The 23,702-nt window shown below is 38.7% G+C and overlaps 1 protein-coding gene across 1 annotated transcript in view; it reads right to left on the bottom strand.

The window, feature by feature from the left end:
* Positions 1–23,702, bottom strand: part of SNTG1 (syntrophin gamma 1) — a 516,894-nt gene that overhangs the window by 207,425 nt on the left and 285,767 nt on the right. Inside the window, exons 3-4 of the mRNA XM_084622009.1 lie at positions 21,746–21,880; positions 3,610–3,666 (exon numbers count right to left, since the gene is read on the bottom strand). Of these exons, the coding sequence (XP_084478135.1) occupies positions 3,610–3,666; positions 21,746–21,880 (192 nt within the window). The remainder of the gene's footprint in view (positions 1–3,609; positions 3,667–21,745; positions 21,881–23,702) is intronic.

Consider the following 23,702-nt stretch of genomic DNA (forward strand, 5'->3'; position numbering starts at 1 on the left):
TTTTCATAGTATATAGCACTTTAAAAAAAATTGGCAGCAAAAAGTATAATGAAATCCAGTGGTTGGGAGTTGAAGCTAGACAATTTCAGATTAGAAATAAGGTGCAAATTTTTTACCATTAGGGTAATTAACCTTGAAACAACTTACTTAGGGATGTGGTGGATTCTCCATCACCTGAAGTCTTAAATTTAAGACTAACCATTATTCTAAAAGATATACTATACTTCAAACAGAAGTTATGGGCTCGATGAAGAAATTACTGTTTGATATTCTGTGGGCTGTGTTATTCCCATAGACGAGATAATCATTCTTGTCCCTATTGGCCTTAAAATATTAAAATCTATGAATCAATGTGGTTAGAAGGATCTTTGTGTTGTACCACAGATGAAGGGAAACACAAATGGTCAGTAGCTGTCCAAGGCTCAAGGATAGGCCTGGAAATCACAGGATAGAACATGATCTCATACGATTTCCAAAGTTTCTTCCTTTTAGTTGGGTCCGAATAGAAGATTTTTGGATATGTTGTCAATATTTCTATCTGTATTTCAGGAAGAGCTAAAGCACACATTTAAAAAAAAAGAGTTAAGAATCCTACCTACTCTCACCTGTTGGCTAATAAAAGTGTGGGAGTCATGGAAAAACACTATTGTCCACCAACAGGAAGAAGAATAACTAGATAGATAGCAACCTTTGTATGGAATACCAATATCCCAGATCAAGTTGAGAAACATTTTGGTATAGTCCTGGAGATATTTGATTCATTATCAAACATAGATAAAATATATATTATCTCGCTATGTGTGCATATAATATTTGACTGTATCCCTATCCCAACCCTCTCTACAACCCTTGTCTTCTTAATCTAAGAATCTTATGACTCTCTGTCTTCCTATATGTTTATAAACTACGTTATATAATAGAGCCGCAGTTCACAGATTTTAAAGTCAGAAGGGACCATTATGGTCACTTACTCTGATATCCTGCATAATACAGACTTCAGCCTTGGAGTTTCTGCATCAAGACCATCTCTTGTGGTTGAGCAAAAGCTTTTTAAACACACAGCCATGCAATCTTTATCTAAAGACTTCAAGTGAAGAAGAATCCACTATATTCCTTTGTAAATTGTTCCAGTGGTTAATGTCCCTATCTTAAAAATACAGGTCCTATTTCTAGTCTGAAATTATGGACCATCAGCTAGCAGATATTAAAGCTGGGGTGGGCAACCTGCGGCACACTGGCTGTATCCGGCCTGTCAGGGCTTTGGATCCGGTCTGTGGGATTGCCACCCCCGTGTCACTGTGGGCCCCTCACCACTCCCAGAAGTGGCCAGCACCACGTCCCTGTGGCCCCGGGAGCGGGGGGGTGGGGGGGGCAGATGGCTCCATGTGGTGCCCTCACCAGTAGGCACTGCCCCCCACAGCTTCCATTGGCTGGGAATGGCAATCTGTGGCCAGTGGGAACTTCGGGGAGGTACCCACAGGCGAGGGCAGCGTGCAGAGCCCTGTGCCCCCCTCCCACTCCAGGGGCCAAAGGGACATGGTGCTGGCCACTTCCGGGAGTGGTGCAGGCCTAGGGCTGGAAGGGAGCCTGCCTTAGCCCCGTTGCATACCGCTGCCACACCAGAGCTGCTGCAAGGTAAGTGCCCCAATCCCCTGCCCTGAGCCCCCTGCTGCACCACTCCTGCACCCCAACCCCCTGCCCTGAGCCCCCTCCTGCACCCAACACTCCTCCCTGCAGCCCACACTCCCTCCCGCACACCCAACCCCCCTGCCCCAGCCCTACATTCATGGCCCTGCATGCAATTTCCCCGCCCAGATGTTGCCCTCAGGCCAAAAAGTTTGCCCACCCCTGTATTAGAGTCAATTCTGATTGACATTCTCTGTGTGATACAAATAAAACATAATACGTTATATAATCTGAAAAAAAAATCTTGTATTTTAAATGCATGATTCAGCAACTTTACTACAATTTGTTCCAACTCCCTTGGCATATGATTTTTATTTATTATTTGTATTGCACTAGCAATTTGAGGCCTTAATCAGGGGCTTGGGACACACTGGGGGTAAGCACTTTACAAACACAACAACAATATGGTCCCTGCCCAAAAGAGTTTACAAGCTTAGAGATCAAAACTTTCCAGATATTCTAAAGTAGAACCTTTTCATTTAGTAGTTTAGAATGGTCATGTACTCTCCAGGAAAACTCCTTGAGAGCAATGTACATATTTCAGTGGAGATAATGTACTTCCCAAGGACTCTTTCACTTATGTTCAGTAATGTTATTTTATTTGTTACTATTTGCCTGTTACTTAAATAATAAGATTATTGCAACCTATCCACCCCCAAATTTTGCATTCTACAAGTGACTTCATAGTACTGTATACTTAAAAAAAAAACAAAAACCTGTTTTCGTGAGTTTTCATACAAAGTTCACCTTCCAAATCTCAAAAATCCTGACTTCTAGGCCCAGGTACTGTTTTTTTTCTTATACTAGCAACACAATTTCACTCATCCTATTAGTAACCTGACAATGACATGCCGTACTTTATGATTATTGAGTAAACAACAACACATAACAACATTTCAGGAGAACAACTTGCTTGCCATTGACTTAGTTCATAAGCAGTTTTGGGCCCAAAATAGCAATTAGTTTTCCATGTGTGTGTGGGGGTCCTTCGGGGTCAATAAGATAAAAGCAAAGCATCAAGACACATTTTAAGAACTAATATTTCTATTCAGCAATTTTATTATCAATGACAATACAAGGAAGGGCACATTCCTCTCTTTCTCTGGGACATAATGTCAGCCCTAAGACACATGCACAAAATAAGTCTATATTCTTAAATTCATATGCATAACTTAAGGCTCTTTTGCACTCATACATAGTATATTTGATTTTCTCCACTGCTATCTTAAAGCTGAAGAGTGCTGTGTTTAGAATAAAGATAAAATTAATGACATATTACCTACACTGTGATTCAAGGTTGAAGTAAGGTATTCAAAATGCTTAACTCTTTCCCTCTCTTTTAAGAAAGAGCCCACACAGGCCTTTAATGTCCCTTAAATCTTCCTAAGGAATGAAGAAAATAAAGTTGCCCGATAAATTGCTGCTGTTGTCTCATCTACAGCAAAATAAACAATATGAAGAAACAATAACACTTCCAGTCTTATTAATGACTAAAAGTGAATTAATGTGATATTATTTGTAACAGAATTGATGATGAACTCATTAGCGGTTCCCTGTGCCTGCCACTGTAATTTAGCATTCATTAACAAGCACTTGAATTAGAGTATTTTTGAACAAAAGAACAGTCTGGTGCAGTTGCATACCCTGTTTCATTTTCATGTAAAATCTTATTAGAGAGACCCGCATCCTCAATCTTAAGGGGATGTGACCTCCATCCATTCCATTCCACCAGGCAATGTTTCCACTGATTGCCTATTGTGATAGTAAATATATATTTTAACTAACCCTTTTAGAATTTGTTTGTGCTATTGTTTCATGTACTGTGAAATACAGTTTGCCTTCATTAAAATACATTAACTAGAAGACAAAAACATGTTTTGTGCAACCTGTGGAAAAATAAAACAAACAAAAAAAGCATACTACCTTTATACTTAATCCAAATCCTCCTACAGTTTGTCTTCTAATTGTTACCGTTCTTTCCTGAAAAAGTTAAATCAAGTTCAGTTAGTTTTAATATTTCCTGCCACAATATCTACATTAATTCTTCTATGAATAGTTTACATCCCCCACATCATCCTGTCTTGTCATAATAAACTGTCAAATCCCAAGAAACTCATGCTGCAGGTGAAACAAGAAGAGAAAATATGGAGTTCTTGTCCCAATCTAAAACTCATTTGTTCATTTTTATGATACTGTTGAATGAACAGCAATGACTGAAATAATCTTGCCTGAGTAACAGGTGAATCAATATTTATAACATAACATCAACATTTTCCCTGCATTCTGCTTTCTTAAAACTCAATGTATAGAGCTTATATACTGCAGACTTATACATTAGTCTTGCTTATGTATATTTACAAAAAGACAAGTACGAAATATTTTATAGGCTCGTCTGCCCATCTTCATTCTGGGATAACATTTAATATTAGCTACTTTACATAATTTTGACCATTATATTTCACTTGTACACATATACCATTCACAGAGATGCATATATATATGTACACACAACTTTTGATGCCTTTACATCTATGAGTGTATAAAATTCACAGCTCAAAAGCCACATCTAATTATAAACACACACAGGGGTACACACATGCACATACTCCTGTGTATGTGTGCGTGTATATATCTATATGTGTATTTATGATTTTATTGTATTTATGTGTGTGTGTGTCTATTTGATATAAATATAATATAAAATTAGGACACATACACTGCAAAGTGAATAGGTCTCCTATTAGCTTTCTGCCTAATCTGTAGAACAAATAATCTGGCAATAGCCTAAATAAAGAGCCAAACTACAGGCTTGTTTCTGTGCCCATGCAAGGGTGTAAAGAGACATAGGGCAACGCTTCATGAGCCTTCTGTAGAGCCTTCTGTAGAGCCTCTGCTTTTCTTCCTTCCCCACAGGTGGACAGATGAAGGCAGGGAATGATGTGTGAGGTAAGGTCAACACACTGAAATCATTGAGAATTTGGACTTACTGAATTTAGGGTGTCGGGGAAAATACATATGCCACGTACATTCTCTATTTGTGATCAAAGTGAATGATGTAAGTATAGAAAGAACAGTCATGAGCAAATCCATTGTATTGGATGGGGAGACAGCAGGGATGGATTGAATCCTGCATGTTAATACTTCACATATAATTCAACAAAAAGATATTACCTCACTCACCTCGTCTTTCTAATACTTGACACAGTAAGTTCTCATTTCCAACGTGTTAACATCAGTTAATCATAAAATCATAGAATCACAGAAGATTAGGGTTGGAAGAGACCTCAGGAGGTCATCTAGTCCAAACCCCTGCTCAAAGCAGGACCAACCGCAGCGAAATCATCCCAGCCAGGGCTTTGTCATCTCTGGGTAAAGGCTATTTAATTTTGTTTACACTTTTTAAAATGTTCCGGTGATATATGCTGGATTGCAAGCCTGAAGACTATACCCCTGTATTTAGTCACAACCAGGTACAGCATAAACACACTTGCCTACCCTGCCCTATAATTGTGACTTTCTCCTGGTTAGGTAGCAACTCTAGGGATGAAGGAATAATTCGCTATCCAAACCCATTAATTCTTTGGCCTCTCTACCCAGTTTGCCTTCTTGGGTGTCAATTAGTTCTCACTAGGATGTAATTTTTATGATGCCAATACACGTACACTAGGAACTGGGCTGAGACCACAAACTTACTTCATTTAGGCCAGCAAACTGCTCTCACAAAAAGCCTTTGGACACCAAGATATTATAGTGATACCTGATAAGGATAACATAGAAACAAAAACTAATCTGGGCCAGAACTCCTCATCTTTAGCTTTTCCATTTGTGTGATCTGTTGGGCATTACTGCTCATCCAGTGAGATTACTCACATGTATATCAGGTTGTATCAATTGTGGTATCTCTGTTGTCCCCCACTTCCTTTCCTATCAATCACCAGAGTCAGCAGATGTTAAAGAACACAGTCTGTTTCTAGTTTTTGTAACTATGCAGTTGTCACATGCACAGAGGCCTGGTTGAAAATCTCTTCTAAATGTTTTTATATAAAAGTGTACAAAGCCTAAATTACGTTACAAAATTAATATATATATATATTACAAACAAATTCACACCACTTGGTTCCACTCCTCAAAGTTAAAATAAAAACTCCAGCCCATAAAACTGCCATTCATAAATGGAAATGGCAAATAAGAGATTATTTGCTTATAATAAATGGAGGATGGAGTACGTATAACTGAGGAAATCAACAAATCTACCTCCTAAAACTGCTAATTTGCAATGTTCACCCATCAGAAATCTTTTCTGTTGTAGGAAGTTTGTTCTTAGTGAACTAGTGGTCTAAGGTAAATGGTGGTTCTATGCAGAATAAATTCTTAAAAGGCAGTATTTTGTATTATTTTAAATGAACTCTACTACACCTTTAAGAAGCCTAATAGAAAAACTGTTCTCCAAAATATTTGTGACTCGTTTTGTCCACCTTCTTAGTGTTAAAATCATTGAAAGCTCTTTCTGGCTTCCTCATTATATAAGCTTGTGCAGGGTCACTAAAGCCACAAAAAAACCCAAACCAAACCAAAACAGGAAAAACAAAACAGTATTTGGGGACTTGTTTGACCTCAAACAGGCATCTGATAGGAAACTGGACATATTTTCTTCTGAAGACAGTCCTTAATGTTTATCAGGAGAAGAACACTTTAAAAACACCTTTTTTTCCAACATAGATAGACAAAATTCTGTAAAAATAAATAAATGGAAGCGAAAGCAAGATCTATACAAAAAACAAATTTAAGATTAGGGGCAGGCAAATATCAAAAGATTTCAAGCTGATTTGATTTGACCAAGAATCTGAATATTTGAATGGTTTTTATCAGAAACCTAGCCAAACCTCTTCAGACTGCAAAATTGGGATGGATATCTTTTGCAAATGCTTCCCACAACCCTCCTGAGCTTTAGAGGTGTGTGTAGACCAGTAGGGGAAAGAAAAATTCTGGCCCTTTAAGGACTGTAAATCCCCACCCCTCTTTGTGTCTTGGCCCTTTAAGGACTGTAAATCCCCACCCCTCTTTGTGTCTTGAAAAGGGGAGGAGATGGGCTCTGTGGCTGATGGGTTGGAGAGAAAGTACAGCCTAAGCTTATTGGATCCACTGCACCCAAATGAGGCTAATACGCTGCACTGAAATAGCGCAGGGACCAGATGTAGCATGAGGATCAGGGGGTTGATGGCAGGCCCCACCAGATAGCATGGATTGCAAAGAAAGGATGACCTATACTGGATGAGTAATTGGTGGATAGTTCCCCGATAAGCTACTTAATAAAGTTACAGCCTAGTTAAACCATATTCCCAGTGTCTTGTGTTTTTTTCCAGTATTGTCTAGGGCAAAAGGCCCTGTTATACCAATCAGACCAAGTGAGTTTGCCTACCTCTGAAACTGACTGTTACAGATTTAAGACCAATGGACTAGAACGCTAAACTTTGGGGAAAAAAAACTAAAATCATGTAACTGGGGTCATGTTAAGAAGAACCCGATGCATGCGGGATTCTTGAATGAACTTTTGTTTCAAGATCTGGGCGTGGACTGCTCAGAGAGACAAGATGGGTGAGATAATATCTTTTATTGGTCCAATAAATAATAAAATATTGGACTAATAAAAGATATTGCCTCACCCACCTTCTTTCTAATATCCTGGGACCAACACAGCTACGACACTTCATAAATTTGGTTGTTAAGGGAGATATGTTTTGAGTGAAATTAAGGTTGAGTTGTTTGCAAACTGAAAGTTATTTAAATCAGGAGAATTAATGGAAAATTTTGGAAGGACTGGTATGAATAGCTAGTAGTTTTTCATGGACTGAGTAGTATAAAACACAGAGTAACCCAAAAGAGGCTGTTTTTTGCATTTGTTTTTATTTCTTTGGTTGGTGTAATTCTGTTTAGTTTTCTTTCTGGTTCTAACTTGCAATTTGTCCTGCACACTAAGGTTTCCAAAATAGAAGATTATCATAACATGTGGTTACTGAGCTACTAAAGCCTTAAGTTATGCATATGAATTTAAAAGTATAGATGTATTTTGTGGATGCCTCTTAGGGATGACAGTAAGGCTGACAAGCTAACAATTAAGGGCCAGATCCTCCAGTAGCATAAACAGGAGTAGCTTCATAGAAGTGATTCTAGTCCTACGGGAGAAAGCAAAAGTATCAAAGGAGTATGTAGGCCCACAGTAAAATGTAAGTAAGTGCAGAACGAGAAAGAGGAAATTGTAGTAGAAATTCAGCCCCCCCCACCCCAAATTAAACCAATGCTATTTACAAGTAACTTAGAGTGAATGCGTATAATGGTCTACACTGTGTGCTACATGCAGTAATTGCTGGGCACAACAGAGTTGGGAGGCTGCAAAGCAGTGGCTTCTGGCTTCCCCATTCTCAGGCTAGTTCTACATCTGGAGGCTGTTCTATATTATACCCTGCCTACCTCTCTCAGATAGGTATCATTTAGTGAAGAACAGCCAGAATGCAGTATCCAAGGCAACAAGGTGAATTTGTGGGCAAGATGAAGATTGCAGAAACCACAAGAAAGGAGCTCATGTTTATCCATAAGTCAGACAGACACCTATACTAGAAACATATAATGTTGAAGCAAGAAACATTATAATTTTTAGTTATTCATCACAGATTAATGTGTCATGAAAGTTTCACAGGTCTAAGAAAACCTATGAGAGCTAAGTCTGATATTTGAACAATACTCTTTGTAAACTTGTAGAACTGAGTTTACCCATGGAAAGGAGACTCCGTCACAACAAGCATAAGAGATTCACATGTTGTTTAAATGTCTGCCTGTGAAGCAGTCCTAGCAACTCAAGATTTTCAAAAATGATTAGTGATTTTGGGTACCCAGACTGAGACACTTTAATGGAGCCTGATGTTCAGAAAGTACTGACCACCAACCCTCTAAAAACTTAATTCCCTTTAGAGGTGTCTCACGATGGGCAGCCAAAAATTGAGGCACCAACACCACATTATCAGTCACTTTTGAAAATATTGCCCACATAGCTTATTGAAACTGAATTATTATTTTATTAGAGTAGTATTTAAGGGCTCTAATTAGGACCAGGGACCCAGTCTGCTAGGTATTGTACAAACAAGAGTACCTATAGTCTAGGGTTATGAAAAGATGCAACACATGAATAAAATAGACAAGCCAGAGTGGAAAGTGAAATGAGCGCACCAGGTAAGTAAAAAAAGATTATATTTTGCATGGCAGACAGTCTCAGTTGGCAACTTACGGATGTTAAACAAATTGAATATTGGGTAACTGAAGTGTGGAATATTCAAACATTGAAATGAAATATATTCCTATACTAATGATTACATTTACTATTAGTTAATAAAATAAATTATCAAATCTTCTCTTGTTCTCTAATATTAATAATTATGTATGTACTTGATATAAGAGAATTCACATGAATCTGTAACTGATGTGGGGAACAAACTCTGGGAAAAGAATTAAGACAGCAGTTAGCTGGTTCTCAATAGTAATTATTAATTAGTAACTGTGACACAGTCGGGCCAGATGGCTATAGGAGAGTAATAGAAGGCAGATATATTAGCCCCAGGCTAAGTAGGTCCCTTTTCCCTGGATAAGGTAACAGGGAAGGTTCCAGAACAATCAGGAACCTTCTGGAGACAATTAAGACAGGCTGATTAGAACACCTGCAGCCAATCAAGAAGCTGCTAGAATCAATTAAGGCAGGATAATCAGGGCACCTGGGTTTTAAAAAGGCGCTCACTTCAGTTTCTGGTGTGCGTATGAGGAGCTGGGAGCAAGAGGCACTAGGAGCTGAGAGTGAGAACGTGGACTGTTGGAGGACTGAGGTGTATAAGCATTATCACACACCAGGAGGAAGGTCCTATGATGAGGATAAAGAAGGTGTTGGGAGGAGGCCATGGGGAAAGTAGCCCGGGGAGTTGTAGCTGTCTCACAGCTGTTCCAGGAGGCACTCTAGACAGCTGCATTCCTCAGGGCCCTGGGCTGGAACCCGGAGTAGAGGGTGGGCCCAGGTTTCCCCCAAATGCTCCCAACTCCTGGTCAGACACAGGAGGAGTCGACCTGGACTGTGGGTTCAGAAAAACGGCCAAGCTGAGGGCTGCCGTGAAGCTCCAAGTTGAGCAAATCCGCCAATAAGCGCAAGAGCCACCAAGGTACAGCAGGAATTTTGTCACAGTAACATTTTCTGGGTATTAAACTCCTGCAAGGGTGAGCCAGTAAATCTAGTGTGTTCTGTTAATTTGCCTATAAGGTACTGTTTGAATTTCACTTGGACTGAAGAACCACAATATTCCAGAGCTCTTTATATAACTGATTCTCCAATTCTCATATCTTTCATGTTAAGATACAAGAATGATGCTTTCAAATTGGGACACTGGTGATTATGGTGGAAATGTTATTCTCCCTACATGATTGAATACAATACACACCCTTAAGTGTTATTTCCCTTATGTTCACAATGAAGACGAGGGTTAGCTTCATAGTGAATGTGTATAGACGTGGAAGGGTGGTGAATAAGAGTGCATGGAAGAGAAGGAAAAAACAAGAATGTGGGGAAAAGATAATGGATTTGAAGAAGAAAAAAATGGGTTCATGGCAATAATACAGAAAAAGATAACTAAAAAGAAGAAAAAGTATATCACACATACTGTAAGAATACAACAAAACAAATATAATGGACCTGTTGACAACAGCAGCAGAGCCAAAGCTGAATTGGCATTTGAAGTTAAAATCCTCTGTGTTCATACTTCAGTGGATTTATTGCCTATCATTACTAGCACTACAATTTTACACAAGAATTGAATGTTCATGTTGTCTGTTTAGTGAAATATTTACTAGATGCTTCAAAAGGAACATTTTTAAATGTTCTCATTTTGAATTTTTGTCCTGTTTTTGCTTGCATGTATTTGGATTCCTCGACCTGAAGAATCACTGTCCCCATAAACTCTAAACTTCACAATTACTCTGAGAACATCTTGGGCACAAGTCACTTGTGATATTTTAAAATTAAATACATAGTTATACCATTGGATTATGACCAAAAGCAGTGCTCAGATCTGCCAGCTACTTCCATTTTGTGATGCTGCCAGTTTGTCTCATCATCTCTGCTCAACTCACACAACATGGAGGCAGGTTAAGCGGCAAGGGTCTGAGAGTGGACTCTGTGGGACAGATGGCCCCTGTTATACCAGTGGAGGCTTGGGCATAGTGGAGCTTCCAGCTCCTCCACACTTACATTGAGTAAGGAGAGTGATTGGCTAGACTACTTAATGTGCTGTATAATTAGTGCAAATTGGCCAGCGTGGACCTGATCATTCAGCCCTCTGCTTGTTCTCACATCAAAAAATAATTGCCATTACTACAGCATAGGCCCTTAGCTAGAATTGCTCATCTCAGTTTTTCAGAGTTCCTTTAAAAAGGCACACATCGCTCCAGTGCTGTCACAGAATCACAGAATATCAGGGTTGGAAGGGACCTCAGGAGGTCATCTACTCCAACCCCCTGCTCAAAGCTGGACCAATCCCCAACTAAATCATCCCAGCCAGGGCTTTGTCAAGCCTGACCTTAAAAACCACTAAGGAAGGAGATTCCACCACCTCCCTAGGTAACGCATTCCAGTGCTTCACCACCCTCCTAGAGAAAAAGTTTTTCCTAATATCCAACCTAAACTTCCTCCACTGCAACTTGAGACCATTACTCCTTGTTCTGTCATCTGCTACCACAGAGAACAGTCTAGATCCATCCTCTTTGGAACCCCTTTTCAGGTAGTTGAAAGCGGCTATCAAATCCCCCCTCATTCTTCTCTTCTGCAGACTAAATAATCCCAGTTCCCTCAGCCTCTCCTCATAAATCATGTGCTCCAGCCCCCTAATCATTTTTGTTTCCCTCCACTGGACTCTTTCCAATTTTTCCACATCCTTCTTGTTGTGTGGGGCCCAAAACTGGACACAGTACTCCAGATGAGGCCTTACCAATGCTGAATAGAGGGGAATGATCACGTCCCTTGATCTGCTGGCAATCCTCCTACGTATACATCCCAAAATGCTGAAACTGTCAATCCAGTTTCTTTCACAAACAGTACTTAGTTTTTTAAAAACAAAACAAACAAAGGAAAGAAAAAACACAAAGTCACTCTGCCCCTCAATACCAGATGCTCACTGAGAAAACTTTTCACACACTATACTAATTAATGATGCTTTGGCTTTTGAGAAGTTTTGTGTTGCTTTTTGTCATTAGACTGTCTGATAAAAGAAAAGACCCAATCTCTATGAGAACAGGCAGGGTATTTTGATCTCTCAGATTTGGCCTACTAAATAGCAGTTCCAATACACTGTTATAATGAGTCACATTTTTCAATAGATGCAAAAAAATAGAGGGGATTGGACTGTCTCTAGATAATAGTTGTTTAGATCAGTCAGTTCTGTGTCATTCATTAAAAGCTGTCCAAGCTGGAAGTGAACCAAAGTTACCACTATCTGATGGCTTTTTGGTGGCTTTTGTGAAAAGAGTTGGAAGTCTCAGTCCTCTTCCTAGTTGACAGGTATCCACATTACAAAAATCACCATCACAACTGGCATCTTTGTTGTCAGTTTCAGTCGAGAAAACAAAGATGAACTACCTTTTTGTTCAGGGTTAAGGCAGCTTTCACTGGCACTAAGCTGTATTATTCTTCAGAACTAAGCTAATATTAAGAAAAAAATATGTTAAAAAATTTGAACAAATTTGCTTCACTTGTGTTTACCTTTCTCTAATGTTTCCTTTTTACCATTCTTGTAACTGAATTTGACTTAAATTTAAATATCTGGTGCTCAATCTTTAGATTATGTATTCATTATATTGATTATTTAAGAATCCCCAGTTATCACTTTGATGGTCGACATGTTCTTGTCCCACAATCAGGTCCAGTATTATTCAAATTATTATATAGTTGGGAACCCCAGTGTGGACAGTTGCAACACTCACAAAATAGGAACTATTTTATATTTACAAATATAGCTTATTCATACATTTAGCATAGTCACAAACACCCCAACTCAGTAAGGTAAATTGAGATACTACAGAATGTACATCTACACATCCATATAATCACATCATCCCCTGTAGAACAACCTGAAGTGTTAGCCATTATCTTCCTCATCACCATCACCTTCCCCATCATCACCAATGACCATCATTCTGGTACCTCCCAAGGACTACATCTCACTCTCCTACTGCCCCCAGGCTGTGATGCCACTTTTATAATACACTGATGCCTCTATGTTTGATGCATATTCAGTAGGGGATTTTTCCTCTGTTTCCTTATTTGTATTTCCTCACCTTACTAATGTTGGAGTGTCTTTTTCCTATAGGTCAGTGATCTCAACTTATTATCATATACGTCTGTTCATTACCAGGGCTCTTTTGTGGTCAGGTATCACATTTGTTATTTCTGTCCTAACTGGTTATTTTGGTTCTTTGCAATCTCCAAGTTGTGGTGTATCTGTTCAGTTTAAAAGGGTATTAACTTAGGAAAGCCCCTATGCCAACCTGCTTTAATGCATCCTCTATGTTAAAGGTTGCAGCCATATATGGACCTTATGCTTTAGCTCATCACTATCTATCCAGGTGAAAGCTCCCAAACATATGTATGCTAATTTTGCCTTACCTCAACATACAGGATGTGGCCAACAGGTCCCTTGTGTTACAGCCAAAATATATTCTAATATAAACCTATAAACCTATTATAATAAAACAAATAAACAAACCCATAAGAAAATAATAAATGTATAAGAAAAGATATTTAGGCAAGCAAGCAAGGTAGCCTTAGATGCATCTCATGTACCTGGTATGTACATCAGTTTGTTGCCAGGACTCATGTAGCTGTGGTCAGAACTTCCCCTTAAACTCTATTTTCAGCTCCCCAAATACTTGGGGTTTTCTGTTGGGCCATTTATCTGTGCAAAGTTTATCTGTTCAAAGTTCATAGGCCTCAAGCCTCATGCTAACTTGCTGAAGCTAACATATTATAGGATACAGGCCTGTAGGTTTCTTGCATTACTGCTGAATATAATGCAAAGCAGAATATAATGCAAAGGCAAACTAGCTCACTGGGCTACATACATATGTACATAATTGATACATACATAATTTTTAAGCTTCCACACTCAAATACTCATGGAAAACAAAATTAAAATTCACAGAATGCTGCAAAAATGTACCTACCGATATTTAATTATAGCTTACTATGCAACAACACAGAATCAGACCAGTCAGACTGAACCAGTCACCTGTGCTTTATAATTGTGGAAAGAATTTGAACTCTGGTGGTATTTGAACAGATGCCCTTTGGATTTTAAAGCAGTAACTCTGCCACTAAATCTAAGAAAATCACTAACAGCCACCAGTAATACTTACTGTGATAATTTAACAATTAGGATAAGTCCAAGAACTACCATTTCAGACTACCCTAGGACTTTTCAGTGAACCCCAGAACTTCAGAAAAGCACTACAGAATACCAGTAATCAATGTCTCGTATTGCGGAATTATAGCAATACTTTGTCAGCCTGAACACACTGTTTTCATAGCAGTCTTACCAAAAAAGAAGAAATACTTTAAAACATCCATTGTTTTAGAGTACTCGGTTTTCATATTGTTGATTTTCTGGACTGGCATGGGGATGCACTTCAGCAAAAAACTCCTTCACGGTAAGAATTAGTAATTCAACAACATCTATTACAGAAACAACAAGAACGATGCTACAGAACTTGGTGGCTCCTCATCTTGGTGAATTAGTGTTTTTCATAAAGTACTGTTGTTGTAGGATGCCACCATCAAGCACACCTTCTTGTGGCCCAGGAAATGTGTTGTCCTCTACTCCCTCTTGGTTCTTTCAATCATTTATTCAGACCTGAACACCTCAAACAGATACCCCTTTTGTGGGGTATAAGATTTGTTAACTCTTTTAGAATACAAACTTTAGCCCCTCTTTAGCCCTTGAAGTCCAAGCTCTTATGGGGTGTGTATAACGGTTCAGGTAGGATTCCAACCTGACTTTCAGGAGTCTCCAGGCCTTCTCCAGGAGCTGGGTTGTACTTCAGGCCAGCTACAGATCTCAGCTAGCTTCTCCACATGTTGGCTCAGTTTCCCACATTTATCTTGTCCTCCTTCTCAGGGCTCGTCACAGTTGACTGGGAGAGAGGGGAGCCTTGCCCCATCCTGTGCTAATCCTGGGCCCTAAAGGGACAGTAACAGGATTTCTCCCTCAAACACTAAATATTTTCCAAGACTACTTCCTCTTTACCAGTATCTGCCTCTGTCATTTCCTAGGCCTTTGCATACATCAGAACTCCCCAAACCTTAAAGGACCATGCCATGAACTAAGGGTTGGCTAGCCCCTTGGCTCTACCATCCTTAATGAGAACAGACCACTCCGGTTACAATTATGCTTTATAGCTCTTTTATTGTAATTTCAGATGTGCTACTGAAGTGTTGGGATGTTATGAATTTTCATTTGCTTAACTTAACAATGTTGGTCTTGGAATTCTAAAATTCATAAAACCTAAATCATAATTCTATGGATGCACAGCCATGATTTATAACAAATACAAACTGTATCAAGGGGTTTTACTTTTTTTCTTATTTTCTCCCTTGGCCCTCAATGTATCCACTCTCAGTACAGCCATCTTATAGAATCATAGAAATGTAGAACTGGAAGGGATCTTGATAGGTTACTATAGTAGTCCCTCACTCTCAAGTTGGGAGGAAAAGCACTTTATCTCACTGCATCAGGCAACAGTAGGTGGGCTCGGGCCCTGTTGGCTGGGTCAAGCAACAAGCAGTCTATACCTAGCAGCCTCCTGGCTGTGGCAAACAACATTTAACAGTCTGGAGTTCTGGCCCCCAGGCAGGGTAGAGCAATAAGCAGTCTTTAGCCTAGAGCCTGCTGGCTAAGTCAGACAGCAATCAACAGTCTAAAGCCCACAGAGTCCTGGGTGGGGCAAACAACAATCAAGGCACAGGTCTTCAGGCCTAGAGTGAGTGTGTTGCCTATCCCCAGATGTGGGGAAATGGAAAAGGGAGTAGGGGGAACCTGGGCCCACCCTACTCCACTGGGTCCCAGCCCAGGTTCTTGTTAGTGGCAGGGGGTTCCACCACTGGATTGGTGGGGAAACCGAAATCTGCTGCCTAGCTTTCCAGCAGCACAAGTTGCTTTCTACCCCACTTAGCTGGAGTTGCTCTGTCAAGCTGGGGCTCTGTCTCACCATGTTGAGCTGGTTGGCTGCCACTTCTGGGGGTCCTTTGTCTCTTCACTTAGTAGGGCACTATCTGCTCAGCTGCTGGTTCAGAGTCCCATAGAAGGCTCGGCTCCCTATAAGAGACATCTGCCTCCTCCTCTGGTGAAACCTCAACTGAGCTGCAGGGCCCTTCCTCTATACTTTGGTACTTCCGGCGAGGGGGTGAGGTGAGGTGAGTTTGGCTCCATGTACCATGGAGAGTCCAAAGAGAGACCACTCTGCCTCACTACAGTTATCTAGTCCAGTCCCCCACAATGAGGGGTATTAGAAGTATTATCTAGACCATTCCTGAGAGGCATTAGTGTAACCTATTCTTGAAAACCTCCAGTGATGGAGATTGCACAACTTCCCTAGGTAATTTCTTTCAGTGCTTAATTACTGTTACAGTTAGGAAGTTATTTCTAATGTCCAACCTAAATCTCCTTTGTTGCAGTTTAAGCCCATTACTTCTGGTCCTATACTCAGTGGTTAAGGAGAACAATTTATTACAATTTATCTTAAAGCAGGTTATCCATCTGCATGCCTGAATAGATTGGACTTTGGACTTAAGAGCTGATCTTAAGAGGCCTGGGTCTTGTACCATCGGTGCAATATTTTGCCTTTTCTTTTTTTTTTCTTTTTCTTTGAACAGCAAGTAGACAGTCTCTTGCAAGTTTAAGTTCATTGCCATTCTAGCAATCTGCTAGCAAAGAATGACTCTTATGCTTATATAAATAGTATGACATAACTGAGGGTTTGTTTGTTTTATATTGTTTAGTTTTTATTTGGTTGGGTTTTTTAATAAAAAGGAGTAATTATCCTGATTATTACTCAGACACGGTCTTCAGCAGTCATGGAAGTTTCTACCAACTGCAAGTACTTCTCCTTATTTTTAAGATTGCAATGCTGTTCCACATCATAAACTGACATTTTGTGATAGTCCAGTACTGTGAAAAGCATTTTTTTTTCTGGATGTAGCTTACCTAATAATCATCAATCGTAGTTTTATATTTTTCTCACCCCAGGTAACCATGAGTACCACTAGAAAAAACTATTGGCTAGGAGAGTCAGTTAGGTTAGTGAAGCTACCACCCTCTGCCCTTTGAGTTTCACAAAACTTTCTTACCTAACACTAATACATTTAGTACAGGGTGCTAGAGGACAGGAAAACTTCTCTTGAAAGATTAGTGCTACTTTATTCCCATTCAGTTGATTTTTAAAAATAAATTTTGTTTTAGCCACATATTCGAAACCTTACACAACAAGAGAAGGTACAGGGTTCCTTCATATCTCCCTAGCACTTTGAAATTAAAACCTCTTCTGCAATAAACATTAAACGGACTTAATTAAGGCCTACTTTCTAATAGCCACTCACTCATATGAGGTAGTAACTCAATGCACAGCTAGTCCCATTGATTTCTATGGTACTGTTCCTGGAGGATCAAGTTCAGGAAATCACTTAAAGACCTGCTGAAGTTTGTCACTATACAGGAAGACATGTAAACATATTCTTCACTTTAAAGTTAAGAATGTGCTTACACTGACTTCCTAAATAAGAAAGTTGCTGAGTTGGGACCAAAGGAAGGTATTATTCCATTTGTAAGGGTAGCATAATCTGATCCTAACATGCATTTTAAATTTAATTTTAAATATGTACTTATAAAGGATCACAAGCTACTATGTCTACTGGTTTGAAAAGTTTAATTGTATTATTGTTCTTCACATACAATAAATATTTTTTTCCTTTATAGTACATTTTATAAATGATTCAGTGTTGGAAACAGACCAGAACACATCCATTTATAGTACCCATGTTTTTAAAAAGGCTTAGATCATTCATATTAACTAGAATGACATGCAAAGAATACCCAACACTCATCAAGAACTAAACAAAACAAAACAAAATCTGACAAGTAAAAGAAGAGGAGCCCCACTGGACCAGTTTAATCAGCTTAGACAACTAGAGCGCATGATTCAAGATGATTTAAATGGCCTATGACAAAAGGATAGTTAACAATCTGTGAAATGTCTATCATCCTTAGTTAGAATGAACCTATTGATTTAGTACCTTGTCTTAATCCCAGACGAAATCAGGGTAAAGGGCTCAAAAGTGTCTAGCCCCACAGTGGCACTGCCAAGAGAATAGAAAATCCTCATCACCACATTGATATATAGCATATGCATATTGATATAAACTATGCAATTAATCTGGGGCAGGATAATCAATTAAGCAAATCATTTGCTAACTTTTACAATAATCTTCTGAAAAGACAGAAGACAACAATTGTAAGGGAGAGCCTTCATGTTTAATGAAAAATATTAAATATGCATGTCATGAAGTTATTTAAAATGCCAAGTTCAGCATAAGTAATAGATGTCACAGCATATTAATGAAAGTCATTTTGGAAGTGATAAAATCTTTTAATAAATACACCCAGAACTGTCCTGGTGAAGGGGCAGTGCTGCAGTGTGGTGCTATTAAGGGAACAACCAAAGCCTGAGTTTGAACTTATGCTCCCTTCTGCCTGGGTTCATGGAGGCTCAATGTGCTGCTGAGGGTAGTCTATGAAATGGAAGGCACAGCCACAGATTTTATACAGCACTCCATGGTTGATAAAAGTGACAGCCACACTCCTCATACAGTACACAAACCAACATCAGCAAACAGTGATGTACACATTTCATTCATACAGGACTGAACAGCCAAAAGCTGAAATCACACCACACATGCAAATAACCAAGCTGTTCATAGAGATTGTGTCCATATCCTTTCACTGCATATAGGGAAGCCTATTTATTTACTCATTTTGAGATCTTTAAAGAAGTGAAGGTGATTTAGTCACCCCTGTTCCCTTTAATCTGTTTCCCATACGCCTCTCAATAGTTCAACCAAAGACTTTTTTTTTCTCAGAGGGTGGGTATAGAGAGGAGAGTAATTTACTTTGTGGAGAGATCATGGGGAGTTATTTTAGTACTGATGACATTTTGTTGGCTGATTTTTGGTATGTGCTTTTTATATTGTTTTGTGACAAGGTGTCACGGTTCAGGAAGGTGGGCTCCAATCCAGACCAGTTAGGGACTGTGTCACCACCGGCCCTGTAACTGCAGATGCCTCACAATGTTTGGTTGTTGTAGCTCTGAATATGGGCCACTCACAACCAGCCTACCAGCATGCAGGTCAAACCTTGAATGTCTTCTTGTCTGAAAAGCCTGTTCTGACTTTGACAAAATGTTTGCGCTGTGTACGGCTGCATCAGACACTGGTTTAGGGACGGTACTAATGCACTTGGGGAGAACAAGAAGAAATGCCCCATTGTTTCCTGAAGGAAGAAACTGACACCCACTGAGCTGAATTATTCTGTCATAGGGAAAGAATGTTATGTCATTGTGTGGTCAGTCAAACAGTCACAGCCCTATCTTTTTAACAGAAAATTCAGGGTACTAACTGACCATTCTCCAGTAGTCAGGATACACAAAACTAAAAGCTCCAATTCTAAGCTACTATGGTGGAGCATCATACTCTAAACATATGATATGGAAATTGTACATGTAAAAGGGAAAATAAAATATGTTGGCAAATTCCCTGTCTGGGGAAGAGGGCTCTAACCTACTGTCTCCGGGTCAGCCAGTGGCTAACCTTCCTGCAGCTTTGTAATGGAGGAGGTCTGACTCAAAGCACCCTACACAAGACAGAAAATATTTTATTGCCTCTATATACATTTATGGCACACCCACCTCTTGAATACTGTGTGCAAATCTGGTTGCTACATCTCAAAAAAGATATATTGGAAAAGTTACAGGAAAGGGCAACAAAAAGATTAGGGGTATGGAACAGCTTCCATATGAGGAGAGATGAATAAGGCTGGAAAAGACAGCTGCACCTTTGAGCCTTTGGGAGAGATCCAGTCACCATCTTGCTGGAAGGCTGTGGGGAGAAAGGCCATCTTCAACAAAGCCTTAAACCAAAACTTGTTAGATGAAGTTTTCGACTGTTAAATGAATTTTTATTTGCTGCTACCATTTCTAACCTTCTCTCTTATAGTTGAATTCATGTTAAATCCTATCTTCTTTTGGTAATAAACTTGTTTTATTTTTAATCTAGGTCAATCTAGCACTGTGTTTAAACTGAACTGTTTGGTAACTCCAGTTTATGTAATAAACTGTTGCATATTTACTCCTTAAAGGGGCAATGAGCCTTAATATCTGAACGGTCCAGGAGAGGGCTACTCATTGCAGAATACAGATTTTTGGGAAAATTGGGGGCTGGAAGTGTGTTGAGGTCACCCTGCAAGTAGTAACTAAGGCTAATGGAAACCAGAGTGGAACTATGGACTGTAGACAGGCTGCTAGAGTCAGAACTGCTAAACTAGGGCTGTCCAGCACACAGACACTCAGGGTGTGACCTGCATGCTGGTAGGTGGGTTGGGAGCAGCCCAGGTTGGGAACCACAACAGCAAGGCACTGTAGGGCACACAAGGTTACGGGGAAGGTGGTAACACAACCCCTTGCTAGTCTGGATTGAACCCCAGAATGTGACAGTTATTACAATTTTATTTAGAGATGCTATAAAATATAGGGGAACAACAGCAATGATTATTAATTAATACATACAACAGTCCTAGAAAATTGACAGATACAGACACTGTGTAGTTCTCTCTCACAAGATGTTACATGAAACCTTGTGATAGCTTCACTTAGCGGAATGGGAGAAGAAAGCATTTATAATTGTTGGGAGTAAACCTAAAAAAATCTCTTAAAATATAATTATAGTCTGTTTGGAAAAGTCAATAGAAATGAATAGTAACTGGGTTTCATGAGTTTTGGAACCATCTTCTAAAATGTAATAAAAATATATATCCCAGGTATAGAAGTTTGTCAGTTATAGAATAATATCCTTACTCTAGGTTTTTGAACTAACAAATTCTATAGGTCTCTAAAGTAATTTCTATAGCATATCATTAAACTATAGAACCACATTACTTCATGCCTATTAAAGTCAATATGTCATTTAAATGAGAGTACTTCTGTACTTTTAAGTGAGACTACTTCTGGCACTTCTATCGCCTAACAACAAACTGTCATAACTAAAACTATGGTAATACATCATACATGGATGACTCAGTGGTTACAGTATTGAAGGGGAGTTAATGACTCCTAAAATAATACACTGTTCTAGTTGAACTCAAAGTGATAGCCACTGCATGGACCTGTAGCTCACGAAAGCTCATGCTCAAATAAATTGGTTAGTCTCTAAGGTGCCACAAGTACTCCTTTTCTTTTTACTCTGAAACCTGCATGGACACTGAACCTAAATAAAGTCCAGAGTCATGGTAATATATTATGGAACCAATAGCAGCAGAGAGCACCATTCATAGAGCCTGATCCATCAAAGCATCTAACAACATGCATAACTTTTAGAATGTGATTAGTCCATTGACTTTAAAGCAGCTACTCTCATATGCAATTGCTCTCAAGGATCTGGATCATATAGTATCACATGGAAAAACATTAGCTATATCATTTATATGTTATCCAAAATACGACGGTCTCAGCATTCAAACAATACCCCATGACTGAGTAGTGAAGGGCACACCTTACAGCTACTTCCTAGACCAGTACTGGTAAGTATTAACTGTAGTATATTTGCATATATTTAGACATAGCTCCATCAAAGGGAAGACCAAGTTGGGTGAATTATAAAATATATACACTGTTATTTCATTTATAAAATAATCCTTAATAGCAGGAATAAAAGACTACTTACACCAGAATAGAAAGGCTCACCAGACACACAGATCACATCCTGCTCCTGGATCATCAAAATATCTTTGGCTAAGTGCAGTCGCACTTTGAAAGGCTCCTGATTACCATCCTGCAGCAAACAAATCCCTGTCTTTGTCTTCAAAGGAAGGAACAGAGAGAAAAGTTTGCTTAGTTTCCAGATTGTATTATCAGCAACGCCCACATTATAAAGCAAATTAATTGATATTTCTTAGATGGGTTATTAGTAATGGAGTCACCATAACTTAACTCAATATTTCCAACAGTTATCACAAAGAGGATATGCAATTATCACAATTATTTGTAACAGTTGGCAAACGTTGACTTTTTAAAATGCTGTGAGCCTGACCCTGCTCATGAGTTACGAGTTAAGAAAACTTTTGCCGTTAGCTTCAATGAGAGCATATACTTTGGTGGCAGATAATTAACTGCTGGATACTTAATCCATCTGCTCATGAGATAAGAATAGCCATCTACTAGTATATCCAACCAAAGGAAGGAAACTGAGTTTAACATCTCCAAAATATTTGTACATAAATAAAAAGAGTAATTCACAAAAGCCAATATTTTACTGTCATGTACAATATCTAGTTTGTACAAAGTGTACTTCACTCATGCTTTTGCAGAGTGGATAAAAATCATTTACACTAACAAAAATAATATTTGAGCACTACATATTTGCTGATGAAGTTTGAAAGAAAATTAAACCTCACTGAACTGGTGGAAATGACTGGCTAAGTACCTGGAACCAGAGTTTGAAGTGCTAGACCAGTTTTGATATTGTTGTATCTTCTTCTGTTCATTTCAATTTATTTAACTATTTCAATTCAATGATTAGTTCATTCAAAGTTGAGAAAATGATTGGGAATTGAAAAAGCAGGAAAGTGTATTTTCCTCCTCCAATTTATGAATACAAATTCAGTGTAAGATGATGAGTTCTACTAGTTCTAAAATCTTGAAGGACATGGTGAGGAGGAACAATCAGCTCAGCTCCAACTACAAATAAACACTTCCTTTGTTTAATAAATCAATTAGTTTGAAATGCAAAATGTTTTGATAAAATTCCTTTTTTTCCTTGTGTATCCACATGTTTAAAGTATTTTTATATAATATATACAATTTTAAAATACTGTTTTATACATTTTAATTTCTCTCCAAATGTATCTTGACAGAAAACAGAAGTAAAATATTCATCATCATCATCATGAGAATAAATGCATTATTCACCATTTTCAAACAAAAAATAAAAATTATACATCTGAATAATGTACATCAAGCTAAATAATTGCTTAAATCAATGTGTATAGACATAATGTATCTTTGGATTATCAAAAAGAAGTACTAACTTTAGTGTAAAGGCTATAGTAAATGGCAAATCAACATGTCTCAGTGATTACCAACCAATTAGAAGAATCAACCTTTCTTTTGCAAAATAACTAACAAATACAAATGCAAAACAAGATTAAAATCAAATATTTAAATCAAGGTTTCCTGATTGCTGATTTAAATCATGATTAAAATCAATTATTTAAATTAATCCACCCTGTGCTTTTGTCATACTTTTTAAACAAGGCAGACTGCAGTTAAACAGACAGGGAAAAACTGATCATAGAACCTAGCTTTGTCTGGTATTCTGCTTCATACTATGGCTTTTACTTTTTATGTTTTAAAAAACAGTGTTACAAATCAGAAAATCTGTAGGGCCATTCAACTTCCATCAACATGCTTTTAACGTAATGCACAGTGGCATTGTGGACTTGTCTCTTATACCACTTTTACCTGTAGACTATACATGAAAGGTCTGGGAAGTCAAGTGGCTGAAGGAGTGTATGCATACAGTACTTATTAATCTTTACGTCAGAGTCTGTGTTGAAAACACACAGCAAAAATCTCTCTGTACAAGACTTCATGCAAAGCCCACAGCCAGAATGACAGGAACC

Source organism: Lepidochelys olivacea (genome assembly GCF_965140295.1).
Source record: "Lepidochelys olivacea isolate rLepOli2 genome assembly, chromosome: 2".
NCBI classification, from domain to species: Eukaryota; Metazoa; Chordata; order Testudines; family Cheloniidae; genus Lepidochelys; species Lepidochelys olivacea.